Genomic DNA, 13,471 nt, shown 5'->3' with positions numbered 1-13,471 from the left:
GCCTTAGATGGGCTTGGTAGAGGGTAGCACACAAAGGATTCATAGAATTGTAGGACTGGCAGGGACCTTGAGAGGTCATCTAGTCCAGTCCCCTGCACTCATGGCAGGACTAAATATTATCATTCTAGACCATCCCTGACAGGAGTTTGTCTAACCTACTCCTAAAAATCTCTAATGATGGAGATTCCACAACCTCCCCCTAGGCAATTTATTAAGTATGCTATTGCACTGCCCCTGGTCTGGCCATGTGGGCTTTTTAAAACACATAAAAAATCAAGCTGCTCACTGCCCTGGGAGACAGTGTAATGTAATAGTTAGAGTAGGTGACTGGAAGTCAGTCGACCCCGGGAGTTCTCGACCCTGTTCCAGCGCTGGTGCCCTAAGTGATATTAGTTGAGACATGTCACCTCTCTTGTACCTCAGCTTCCCAGTTTGTAAGATGGAGATGATAATACCTACCTCAGCAGGGCCTGAGAAAAGCTGATCAACTAACAGTAGTGAGGCACACTGAGAGCCTTAGATGGAAGGGACTGTAGAATACTAATTATAATGTTACATTGAGTTATTAATTATTAATAAACTGAGATCACCCCAGGTTTCTCCAGCAATTATTTGCTTTAACCCTTCCTTACCTTGTTCCTTCTCCAGCCTCAGGGCACAGCTGCGCTCTTATATCGCAAAGGTAGAACCTCGCTAGGCTTCCCGCATTATCTAGGGCTTCCAGCTGGCTGCTCTCTGATTGGCTGAGACGAGTTCTTTTTATATGTCAACCAGCCTACACTAAGCCGAAGGTGCCGATTTAAAACCATGTCGTTAATTCGTAACGATGCTGAGTAGCAGTGACAGATGCCTCCTTGAATGATGTTAAAGCTTTGAAAAATAGTCCCAAGCCTCAGCTGGAGTTAGCATAGCTGGGATTTCAGAGGAAAGCATTTAGCACATGGGGGGCGTTGCCATTTATTGTGACCAGCTGGTGACCCTCTCTGCTCTATCCAACCCCATTCCCCTTTCCCTCCTCCCGCCCCCCCAGCCACTAGCAGACACAATTCCACCACCTTGTAACAAGAGGCTGGCTTGTCTTTGAAAAGCTGTAACTGTAGTCTCTGCATCACCTCATGTCTACTGTCACATCCTATCCATGGTAGGCCCTCAGCCTGCAGAGTGGCCTCTTCTGGACAATCTGCTGCCTTTACATCTGGTACACTCTATGGGGACTCCCCTGGATCAGAGCTATCCCAGAATGGTCTGCGCACCTCCAGCCCTAGATCATTTGAGAGTTGAAGCTTGTACTCAGCCCTACGGTGTACCTACCTTTACCTGATCCATTAAGAACCTGAGGAAAGATAACATGGTCTATTGTGAAGAGGAAGTAGGTACGCTTACCTGAAATGATCCAAACAAGGGTTGAATGGGATAAAATAAGAACCCACATGGGCCTTTGCCCCCACCCACCCCATATTTCAAAGAAAAGCATCTTGCAGGTTTAGAAGTGTTCAGTTCACTTTGTTTTTCCAGTATTTTTCCTTTTCTTGTACCTTGTCAGCACTAGGGCTGAAAGTGAAAGTGCCATAATGCCACGAGAGAAGCAGTTCCCAAAGAGTCTGTTTTTTTTTTTTTTTTAGTTGACTTCAGCTCAGGCTGTGGGAGATCATCAGTTCTAAAAAGTCCGGCGCATGGTGTTGTCTTGAGATTTCCCACCTGATATTCAGATAGTTCAGAGGGGCCTCTGAACATTTATGCCCTTCTCTGAGCTTAAATCAACCTCTATACCAGATGACTGAAGCATAGCTAATGCAATGCCGATTTTTAAAAATAGCTCCAGAGACAGTCCCAGCAATTACGGCCTGGGGAACCTCTCTTCAGTGTCAGGCAAACTGGTTGAAACTATAGTAAAGAACAGAATTATCAAACACATAGATGAACACCATACGTTGGGGAACAATCAACGGGGCTCTTGTAAAGAAAAAAAATGCCTTACCAATCTATTAGAATTCTTTGAGGGGGTCCACAAACACGTGGAGAAGCGTGATCCACTGGCTCCAGTAGCCTTGGAGTTTCAGAAAGCCTTTGACAAGATCCCTCACCAAAGACTTTTAAGCAAAATAAGCAGTCATGGGTTAAGAGGGAAGGTCCTCTCGTGGATCAATACCTGGTTAAAGATAGAAAACAAAGGATAGGAATAAACAGTCAGTTTTCACAGTGGAGAGAGGTAGATAGTGGGATCCCCTAAAGATCTGTACTGGAACCACTGCTATTCAACATATTCGTAAATGATCTGGAAAAAAAGGGGTAAACAGTGAGGTGGCTAAATTTGCAGATGATACAAAATTACTCAAGATAGTTAAGTCCAAAGCTGACTGCAAAGAGTTATTAAGGTATTTCACTGTACTGGGTGACTAGGCAACAAAATGGCCGATTAAATTCAATGTTGATAAATGCAAAGTAATGTACATTGGAAAACATAATCCCAACTATACATACAAAATGATGGGCTCTAAATTAGCTGTTGCCACTTCAGAAAGAGATCTCGGCGTCACTGTGGATAGTTTTCTGAAATCATCTGCTCACAGTGGTGAAAAAAGCTCATCAGCAGCGGTGAAAAAAGCTAACAGGATGTTAGGAACCATTAGGAAAAGGATAGCTAATAAGACAGAAAATATCATAATGCAAATATATAAATCCATAATATGCCTGCACCTTCACTACTACATGCAGTTCTGGTAACCGCATCTCAAAAATGATATATTAGAATTGGAAAAGGGCAACAAAATGATTAGGGGTATGGAACAGCATCCGTATGAGGAGAGATTAAAAAACCCGGGACTGTTCAGCTTTGAAAAGAGACGACGAGGGGGGATGTGATAGAGGGCTGTAAAATCATGACTGGTGTGGAGAAAATGAATAAGGAAGTGTGATTTATTCTTTCATATAACACAAGAGCCAGGGGTCACCTACTGAAATTAATAGGAAGCAGGTTTAAAACAAACATAGAGAAGTACTTCTGCATGCAGTGCACAGTCAACCTGTGGCATTCGTTGCCAGAGGATGTTGTGAAGGCCAGAAGAATAACCGGGATCAAAAAAAGAATTAGATAAGTTCATAGAGGACAGGTCCATCAGTGGCCGTTAGCCAAGATGGTCAGGATGCAACCCCATGCTCTGGGTGTCCCTAAGCATCTGACTGCCAGAAGCTGGGACTGGATGATAGGGGATGGATCACTCAATAATTGCCCTGTTCTGTTCATTCCCTCTGAAGCAGCTGGCTCCAGCCACTGTTGGAAGATAGGATATTGGGTGAGATGGACCATTGGTCTGATCCAGTATGAGCATTCTTATGTTCTCCCATTACCAATCCAATCCTTAAGAAAGGGGGCTTGGGTCATGATGACTTTGAAACTGGTTCTTATTGCCCCTCTCCTTCCCCCATCACAGTTTCGAACCGGTTGAGGATTCCCTATTGTGTTGCTACCGTATAAACCTGCTTATAAAGGGCTCATGTCTACTGCCTTACAATGAGTAGTAAATGAGAATCTCATCACAGGGGTCACCCTTTCCATATTGCTAAATGGGAGGATGGTCCCATTTAGAGGGGAGGTGTGTATAGGGAGGGTTGTAGTATAGAAAGGAGCTCCTGATGTCTCACTGGAATAGTACATTTTTCTAGTAGTCCAGTTGAAGCCAATGGGGCTACTTGTTTAGTAAGATAATACCCTGTGAATCAGTGCGGGCCCAGAGCAATGAGCTGGAGGTGCAAAGTTAACTTCCCCCAGAGTTAGGCACGTTCAGAGTCATGGTTTGGGCTTGGGCCCCCCTTTATTTAAAAGGAGAATTGGTTAAGAGGGTGACATCAATTTTCAGAGCAGTTTATGGGAGGTACAGGCATCAAGAACGGGTGTTGGATTTGGCCCTGGGGGGCTTGATTCTTGACAGATGCAGGACTAATCTGGCGCACAGGTTCCCAGGCTGGGCGCTTGCACAGCAGCTGACAGCACGAATGGTAGAATGGTTGGAATTCGACAGCTGTAAGATGAGGCGAACTCTGACAAAGAAAAATGAGCTGCCACAAGGCCCTTTGGGCGCAGTATACATCTCCAGACTGCATGCTGCTTGCTTGTGCTGAAATCCTGGGCAGCCCTCTCTGACCAGCCTGTGGGCAGCCCATGTGAGCAGCTAGCTTTGATTTCTGGTAGAAGATAGTGGATGCTGGTCCTAAGAAGCACAGAAAAGTGAGACAAAGTGTAAAGTCTTTGTAGGTTTGGGCCTTTTGTACAATGCACATTTTCCTTTTTAGTTGGCTACACGCCGAGATCAAACAGAATTTGTATGCCCAAGAGCTAAAAGCCTGTTGCTGTCTATCTTCGTATCAAAGGGGTTAGAACTGCTGACCATATTGTGTTGCACTGTTGGGGGCAGAAGGTGTTCTCTCTCTCTAATAATGCAAAATAATGCGGCCTGAAACCTTTACAAATCAAAGTCAATGGGAGCTGCAGGTGCTGAGCACCTCTGAAAATCAGGCCATTCATTCTCCATTAATTCCCTTCACATTAACAAAGCATTGCAGGGCTTTGTGAAGCAGCCTTTCCATCTTCCAGTACCAGCCTGGAAGTCACTGCTCCAAGCCCTGGAGGCTTCTCCACTGACCCACCCCAGTCTAGCTCCTCTCATATACTGGGTCATCTGTAAACAGCTGCAGCTCCTCCCTGCTTCTCTCTAAGTTAGCATCAGCTCCCTCCCACCTCTCCTGTCTTGTTGCCTGCTTCCTTAGAGGTTTCCTTGCCTCTCTCATTGCTTCTGACTTACAGCTGCCTCCTAATTCCTTTTGTCAGCCCCTCCCCTGCCACTGCTGACTCTCTCACTACTACGGCTGCCCCATCCTCCAGCTTCCCCCTGGAGCTATTTGACCTGTGCTCTTCCACTTCATGTCCTCCAGCTCCTTCCCCTGGCTGGTGACTACACCCTTAGGAACCAGTCCCTTCCCCCGCTACCAACTCCTCTCAGCAACCCACTTCCAGTTGCTGCTGATTTCCCTTCTCTTCACCCTCCTTGTCTCTCAATGTTTTAAAAAGCTGGTTAATGAGGAATACTCAATGAGGATTGAGCCTAGTGTAAAGTTACAAGCAAAGAATGTGCCCATTGAGTTACTCTATCCAGTTATAGTGCAGAATGGTGGACTACTTCCCACCAGCTCTCACCCGATCAGCGCACACATGCGTGGAACAAAGCCATCCCTGCCTGGACAATTTCAGACTTAGACTTTAGGGTCAGAAGGGACCATCGTGATCATCTAGTCTGACCTCCTGCACATTGCAGGCCACAGAACCTCACCCACCCACTCCTGTAATAGACCCCTAACCTCTAGCTGAGTTACTGAAGTCCTGAAATCATGGTTTAAAGGCTTCAAGTTACATAGAATTCACCATTTACTCTAGTTTAAACCTGCAAGTGCCCCATGCCCCATGCTGCAGAGGAAGGTGAAAAACCTCCAGGGTTTCTGCCAATCTGACACGGGAAAATTCCTTCCTGACCCCAGATATGGTGATCAGTTAGACCCTGAGCATGTGGGTGAGACGTTGCAGGATGTACGCCTGGTTAACATATACATAGAGACAAGCAATGGATGAGACATGAATAGAAGGAACCCTTCCCAGAGAGGGAAACATTCCTGGGAGAAAGCTTGCCAAAAAACAGCGGGGGGGGGGGCATTAATGGGGCAATAACTACTAGCAGACTCGACTCTCCCCTCTGTGGATACCCATTGAAGCCAACAGGAATTCCTCCTGAATAGGAGGGGAGCACCACCCAGCCCAGGCATCTCACACTCATATTACTATTACTATCTATTTGGCCATCATGAAACAGGTCGCCATTGTGCTAGGTGCTGTACAGACATAACAAAGAGACAGTCCCTGCGCTAAATAACTTACAATGTAAGTAGAAGATGAGAGACCACAGGTGTCTACAACAAGCAGATGGGGTGGGGGGACCACAGGGAAGCTATAAGGCGATTCTGATCAGTATGAATGACATGGTGGCAGCACCCCATAGCTAGTTAATAATCTGTGTGACCGCTTCAAACATTTGGGGCTCCCTTCTGCACCATTGGCATCAGGGGGAGTTTGGCCATTGAACTGTATGGGAGCTGGATCACACCCCAGGTGACTAGCAAAAGCTACTACACATCATGTCCTCCTCCTCCCCCCAACCACACCACAGGGGAAGCATACTATCCCATTTAAAGGAGAGGGCACCATTTCTGTCTCTCTTCCCCTACTGAGAGAAGGGATCATCTTTTCTACCACTATTGTCCTCACCCCTCATTCTCTTTGAGTCCCTCCCCTCACAGGGCCTTTTCCCAGCAGCTCTCTCCAGGTCTTGAGACTCTCCCTTTGGCTTATGCAGATGTGGATTCCCAAATTCATGATGCACGCTCTCAAGAATCTGCAGCTATGGTGCCCCCATGTGCCCAAATGGACTGGCTCTGCCCTGCCGATCGTTGGTGTAGTGGTAACAAAGTAGGAGGTAAACTAACTGAAATGACACTCCCTAGTCCCTAAATGAGAAGTCCCTACTGCTACGAATGCCAATGGGATTTTAGCCATTGATTTAAAAGGGATCAGGCTCTGGGCCAAACTGTTTCGTTTCCACCTTTCAAGGTGAAAGGATGCTAAAACAATGAGTTTGATTTTGTCCTGGTCTCTCCTCTCTCTCCTCTCAGGAATGGACATATACATACAACCATCAGGTCCGCCAGCAGCAGCTCTGCTGGTCAGTGTACACCCTCTTCCCCGGCTCCCAAGTGCTGCTGTCCCCCTGCAAAGAAGGTGACGGCAAACAGGTGAGTCTTTGATTGATCTGTTGCTGTCTTCGACAGCCCTGGAGGCTGGAGTCCTGTTTATCCCCAGAGCAGGTACAGCACTGGCGATGGCAGTATACGCTTCCTCCACATCATCCCACCAGTGTGTTCGGGATCCTGGAGATACAGCTGCTAGCGGCACTGGAGTCTCTATGGCCCATTCAATCCTTGGCCTCTCAGCCGAGAGTGTCAGTGAGCATGACTCTTAGTGCCACTGGCCATGAGGACATTTCCCATTAGAAACCCAACTGGAACCAGCAGCTCATTGCACACAGGCTGCCAGCCAGCCATCAGATGCTACCATGTCTCAGGAGTTAATGTCCTGGGTGGCGTTTGAACCACAGAGCTAGAGGAGAAAACCTTTGTTGATGTATTATTTTTTGAAGCCTGGAGGCTAGGAAGAGGCTACCACCTAACATGCCTACTGCTGACAAGGATTGCGGAGTGTCCTCAGTGACTTCAGTGGGAGCTGTGGGTGCTCAGCGCCTCCTAGGACCAGGGCAAACAGAATTGAATATGATTTCCTTGTTCAAATATCTTCTGCCCTCTCCTGGTACTTGCTGCAGCTTGGGTTGAGCTAGCAGTATATCTAAAGGGTGATTATTGTTATACAGCTGTTGATACTGCTAGCGCCATCCCTTGAGCCCTCGCTCATATCCCTCTTCCCGTGTCTCCCTGCACAGCGATGGGGTAAAGTTGGTTCTCATATTGAGCACATGGCCTCGCGCCTCTGCCTGGACACTGAAATGATGGGGGACACCAACGAGAGCACCAGAGAGCTCGTCATCAACCCTTGTGAGAGCACAGCCATGAGTCAGCGCTGGGACATGGTGATGTCCTGACCGCCTGTCATCGAGCAAAACCAGCCACAAGGGCTTCATCGGAAGCAGCCATGGCACACAGCAGAGGCTGTTGGGAACTCAACAGCAAAACCATTGGGCGCCCTTGTTCATTGTGAGGTGGGAGCCAGAGAAAAAAAGGGTTAGGCCGGGGAGCTCCAGGTTGAAGAAGGGATGTCAGCTGTGAGACCTGCAGTTAGTGGCCAGTTGGGGTTATAGAGTCAATGAGTAAGAACCGCACACAACCAATCCCTAAATGTCTTTCAATAACACTGAGTCCCGGCTGAGGCCTGAGGACGGCCCTACTGAAATACGGTGTGTACAGTATTTATTGTTTTACTGCAAAGATGGAAACTTTGGTGGAAGAGCCTTGGAGAGAAAGTGGAGACAAGTGTCTAGTTGGCTGCGTAGGTGGCGGGGAGGCTGGTGGGTGGGGGAAGCAGATGCTAAAGGGAAACAAAAATGGTTGCCTGGGGGACGAGCGGAAAATGCCAAGTAATCCTTGCACTGTTCATGGATGTAAATGAGCCTGTCTTCTGCAGGCAGCTAGAATGACGCTATATTGCACGTTCTCCTTTGTATATAGTCTGTACACATGGCGTACAGAGAGCCCATGCTGTCATCTGGTGCGTGTGACCAGAATCAAGATGACAGAGGGTTTGCACCGCTCTCCAGGCATGGAACCCAGCAAACAATGCTGTGGGGGCCAAAAGTCTGAGTGCGCTAAATCTACAAACTCTTCTGATGACGTGAGGGGAGCAATAACACTGTTACGTCTCCTGTCTGAATGGCTCGGGCAAGCCAACATAATTGAGTATTCCTCATTAACCTCAATACATGTCTCGTGTTTCACACCTGGCATAACTCAAATGTCCACACTATGTCACCCAAGTAATATTTTACTATTTGAAGGTAATTGTGCCATATTTGCGTTTTCCAATCTGCTTAATACAAAAGCTGGTGCTAGCACAAGACCCTGGGGCCTGAGGGGATGGGTCTTCCTTCTGCATGGTACAGATGAAGGTGGGGGTCACCCAGAGGGTTGTTGTAGAGAGCAGGAGAGAGGAAAACCACCCCAATGCTGTTGCTGCCTCCCAGAATGTGAGTGATTAAGGAAGGATTTGGGATTCCCCCAGCTGCATCACTGAGCAGAAAGCCCCAACTCAGGAGATCCCTGAGGGTTCTCTCTCCCCTGTGGTCATTAGTGCTCCTGGACATGATAGAGGTAACGTGTTTAGGTTCCAGAAAGCAGGCACTGGCCAGATGTAAAATGCCAAGATAATGGTTGTGTGGGGTGAAGGGATTCAGTGGGAGAGGGAAGTGGAGACCCCAGGATACGAATCTGAGGGGAAATGGTCCTTTCTGAGCTGGTCTTCAGGCTAGGTCCCAGCATAGCAAAAGGGAATGGTGGGGAGTAGGACTTTCCAACAGCATGGGAATCACCAAGACATTCCACATAGGGCCCCGCATACATGTCTTCTGAGAACAACGCTGGGTGGGATTTTCAAAAGGGCCTAAGTGACTTGAAAGTCAGTGACATTTGTGCTCCTGAATCATGTAAGCTCCTACAAAAGTCCCATCCTCTGTGCCGGTTTCAAACCTGTGACCTAGAGGTGAAGCACCCCCTTATCCAGTTTACCTAGCCCACCTTCTTGGATATAGTGCTAGGGATAGGCTTCCTCTACACTAGCTTCTCCCATCAGTGCATGGAGGGAGTCATGCATGTAAATCACCTGGACATCAAGCGCAGCACCAGCATAGCTATTGTTATTTACAAACGGTCCCAGGCTATAAATGCTTTTCCATCTGCTGCAGACTAGGTTACTAATCAAATATGCCACCATGGTGTGAACCTCAAGGACTTGAATTGTGAAAGGGTTCAAGGAAGCCGTCATTTCACAGCAGTGCATTGCACCATTTTCATTGCTTAGCTTTCCGGTGGGAAACAGTACAATTAAAAACAGAACAGGGGAAAAAAGAAACCCCAATTCGCAAAGCTGTCAATGACCTTGCTGGTTACCTTATTTAATTGAGCCAGTGACTATCATAACTGCTTTTCCCGCTGCAGATGACAAGCAGGCTGTAATAATTTACCGTCTAATAGTGATGGGAGGGCCCAAGATGTAAAGCAGCTCTCAAATGCTTGGATTTTACCTTGAGCAAACCTGTGTCGTGTTTGCACTGTGATACCTTGATGCTGCATCATTTCTGCTCCCTGTAAAATAAGCAGGCAAAATGCTGTCTTTGCCATTTTTGTTAAGAACTCCTGCCGCTGCTCTCCACCGTTCTCCAGGCATTCGATTAACAACTTGACTTTGGGTCTAAATCTGGAATTCTCTGCTTTAGCAGGTTTGCTCCCATCCAGAACTGGGTGAATAAACTGTTGTGCAAATAACAAATCATTTCCCACCTTGGGTTCAAAACATCCATGTTGCTGATGGCCAAAACCAGTGTTTTGGACAACAAACCCTGTTTTTCACCTTAGCAGAAAATCAAAGCGCTACCTCACTGCACAAGTGCACAGGTGTATGTGTATATATGTGTGTTCGTGTACATGTGTCCATTTATGTGTCGGTACATATGTGTGCATGCACCTGCATTTGTGTATAGATGTGAAGTGTATGTGCATTTGTACGTACATAGGTGTGCATGTGCATTTATGTCTAGGTATGTAAATGTATGTTAGAAGAAGCTCTTGGTTCAAATTCACTTCACTTCCCTGATATGGTGAGGTAGATCTGAATACTATTCCAGGGGTCTAACCCTCTGGGCCAAGTCAGGTTTGTAGAAGGCGCTAATTGCAGTGCAGCTGCTGTGAGATGGTTGGGGGCAGGAGACAGCGAGCATAAAGAAAGGCTCTGCAGCCCCTGTGACCGTGGAGCTGTGCCACACAGGTGCTCCATCAGGCACCCCTGAGAAGGCTTGGCACAGATAAGCAGGACGTAGGTGTGGTGGGTGGCTGTGGAATTGCAACAACACATCGGCCAGCCCTCCACCCACCTAGTGCAGGCACAGCAGCTGCAAAGTATGTTGCAGTGATGAGGCAGCAGAAGCAACCACAGAGCAGCCTGGAAGGATGAGTCCATCCCCCGTGTCCACCATGCAGCCCTTTATCTGAAGCCTGTTTCGTGGCCCAGCGCGCGAGATCAGCAACATATTTAGAGCAGTGTCAGCGCGACTCCCATGACACTCAATATGAGCAGTCATGCAGCTCTCCAGCACTTTGCGAATGTTCTCTTTACTGCCCTCACGAAAAGCCTTGCTTTGGGTGTCAGGAGAAAAGCAAGCGTTGGTGAAATCCAACTCAGCCCCTCAGGTTTAATTACCTTGTTAAAATATTCTGGCTACAGATTAACTTGCTTTTTTAATGTTTGTTTTTTCCCCTTCATATTTATTACGATTCCACCTGCCATAAACTGAGAGCTGGGAGACCGTTGACAAGGTGTCTAAATAGGCTCTAATATTTATACCTCTGTGCTCTCAGCAGCAATGCTATTTGGCAGCTTTTTACACTGATCAAGGAAGAGAAGATAAGGTTCTAATCCTGGCTGGGCTTGTGACCTTTGGGTAAGTCACTTGTCCTTGTGCCTGAGTGGAAGCCGTCTGGAAAATTGGATCCAAAGCAGGAAACTCAGAGAAGGACACAGATTTCTGCTGCTTTTAAAATGAGCTACCCTGGGTGAACAAGTTATGTTAACAATATAATTATAAAATATATTGATGTCCTAATGAGAGCTAATCTGAAAGATGGTGTGAAGTGCGGAACCAAACTCTCCCCACCTCCCCAAAATCGTCATTTGGTTCCCCTGATTTCTGGCCATTTTGCCTTCACCTTCTGTCAGTAGCATAGCAATGGAGTTTAAGGTTAAGAGCAGTGGCTGAAACACCAATTTTACTCAGTTGCTGGGGAAAATAAATGGAAAGTGAATTTGTAACTCAGAAATGAAGGGGCTACACGGGAACTCTGACTTGAAGATTTATGATTATCCAGTCATGGAAAAGACCTAACATGGAGTGGGCATGTGGTCCAGAGGAAAGTGCCTAGGTGTCAAATGTGCTGAGTTCTCATCCTGCTTCTTCCACTAGTTGCAGTAGTGGTTTCAGTGCGGACTCAGTTCCCCCATCTGTAAAATAGGAATAATACATACCTATCTCACACAGGTTTTGCGAGACTTAGTTAATGATTGTAAAGTGCTTTGAACTGGTGGAGTGCCAAGTGTTATTATTTATTATACCATATGTTGGCAGCCACCCCCTTGTCCAGCACACTAAAGACTATACGAGCAAACTTCAGAGCTAAAGTATGCTAATCTCTATAGCTTGAGCTAAGGAGCCAGGCTCTATTGCTGTAACAGACTCACATCCTTTATGGATCAGACAGATAAACCACTGGCCACAGGGGTACAATGAGGAGCCACCCTAGGTGTTTTGCCCCCCCCCCCCAAAAGCCAAGTGGTACGGCACCCCCTGGAAGTTGCCACCGAGTGCAGCTGCCCTCATAGCCTGCCCCTAGAACTACCCCTAGTTACAATAAGACTCATGTGTCCTATCAAATTTAACCTGCCCCATTCATATTTTGGACATGGACTATTCAGACATCAAACTACAGACCAAGAATTATTCATAGGTATTATAAAGAAAACAATTGTAATAACAAATTCAAGAGAATCATGAACTGCTAAAGGTAAGGGTCAATTCACAACTAGAAAAAGAAGCTAAAGCTTATTTTTCTGGTTAAGTTATTCTTAATTATGTTCTCAGCTCTGGTTTCAATGTTATCTACACAGAGAGTTTTACACAATGTTTAGTCCATCAGCTGTTGGGTTCATTAATACCGGAACACGTGCAGGTAGGTTAAACCAGTGATACTCTGACAGAGACTTGGGAGCCACAAGTGGCTCTTTTCAGCACATGATATTAAAACATTGTGTGATTTAATTATTAATCAATCAGGATACTTTTATGTTAATAGCCAATTGTGGAATACTTGGTCAGTCATTTTGCTGTGAGAATTATACGTATCTAAATAGTAAATGAATCAATGAATTCACTCTACTGTGGCTTTTGGGGGTAATGCTGATCATTAATTTGGCTCCTGAAAGAGTGAGGTCTAAGTATCACTGAATTAAACTGAAGCCCAAGGGGACAACTTTAATGGAGTTAGAATTTCCATGTCTGCTGTGTTATTGGATAGAAGTGCCTAGGAACCATTTAAGAGTAAAACATTGTCACAGTTGATGGTTTGCACATGCTTTCTAATTGAGTCTAATTAAAATCTGGATTAGGCTGAAGATGGAGGTGCTCTTGAGCTGCTGGGATGTTTGCTGGTAAGACTCCTGCTTTTTCTCTCTAGCTTCTTTACATCTTTGGTGTTAAATAACAGCTAGCCCTATTAAGGAAGTCCAAATTGGTGCTTTGTGATTGACAAAAGCTATGGTCTGCATTCATGGATATGTTTGTTCAAACCCCCTTTCAAAAATCCCCTCCACCAAACGCACACCTGTTCTTTATATATGTCGCCATGCTAACTGATGTCTCCCTCTGTATGTAATACACATACGCAGCCATGTAGTAGATTTGAGTGAAAAATGTTCATGTAAATACATCACTTCTGAATCTAGTTGTGCCAAAAAAGAAAAAAAACCCACACAATTTCATATAAAACAAGTATTTAAAGGGAGGACAGTGTCAGGTCAGGTCTGGTCCCAAGTTAATAGCGTTCTGAAACCCTAACTCCAACAGAAATATTTTTTTCTGGGGAATAAAATTCAGTGGAAACG

General features: G+C 46.1%; 1 protein-coding gene across 1 annotated transcript in view; it reads left to right on the top strand.

Annotated features, from left to right (window-relative positions):
- The window catches only part of GALNT14 (polypeptide N-acetylgalactosaminyltransferase 14), a 187,806-nt gene extending 179,685 nt beyond the window's left edge, over nt 1-8,121 (top strand). The window contains exons 14-15 of the mRNA XM_074949150.1: nt 6,715-6,834; nt 7,536-8,121. Of these exons, the coding sequence (XP_074805251.1) occupies nt 6,715-6,834; nt 7,536-7,694 (279 nt within the window). The 3' untranslated portion in view covers nt 7,695-8,121. The remainder of the gene's footprint in view (nt 1-6,714; nt 6,835-7,535) is intronic.
- The last annotated feature ends 5,350 nt before the right edge of the window (nt 8,122-13,471 follow it).

This window comes from Natator depressus, chromosome 3 (assembly GCF_965152275.1).
Source record: "Natator depressus isolate rNatDep1 chromosome 3, rNatDep2.hap1, whole genome shotgun sequence".
NCBI classification, from domain to species: Eukaryota; Metazoa; Chordata; order Testudines; family Cheloniidae; genus Natator; species Natator depressus.
Note: the sequence above shows the minus strand (reverse complement) of the source record. Positions and strands in the feature narration are given on the sequence as shown.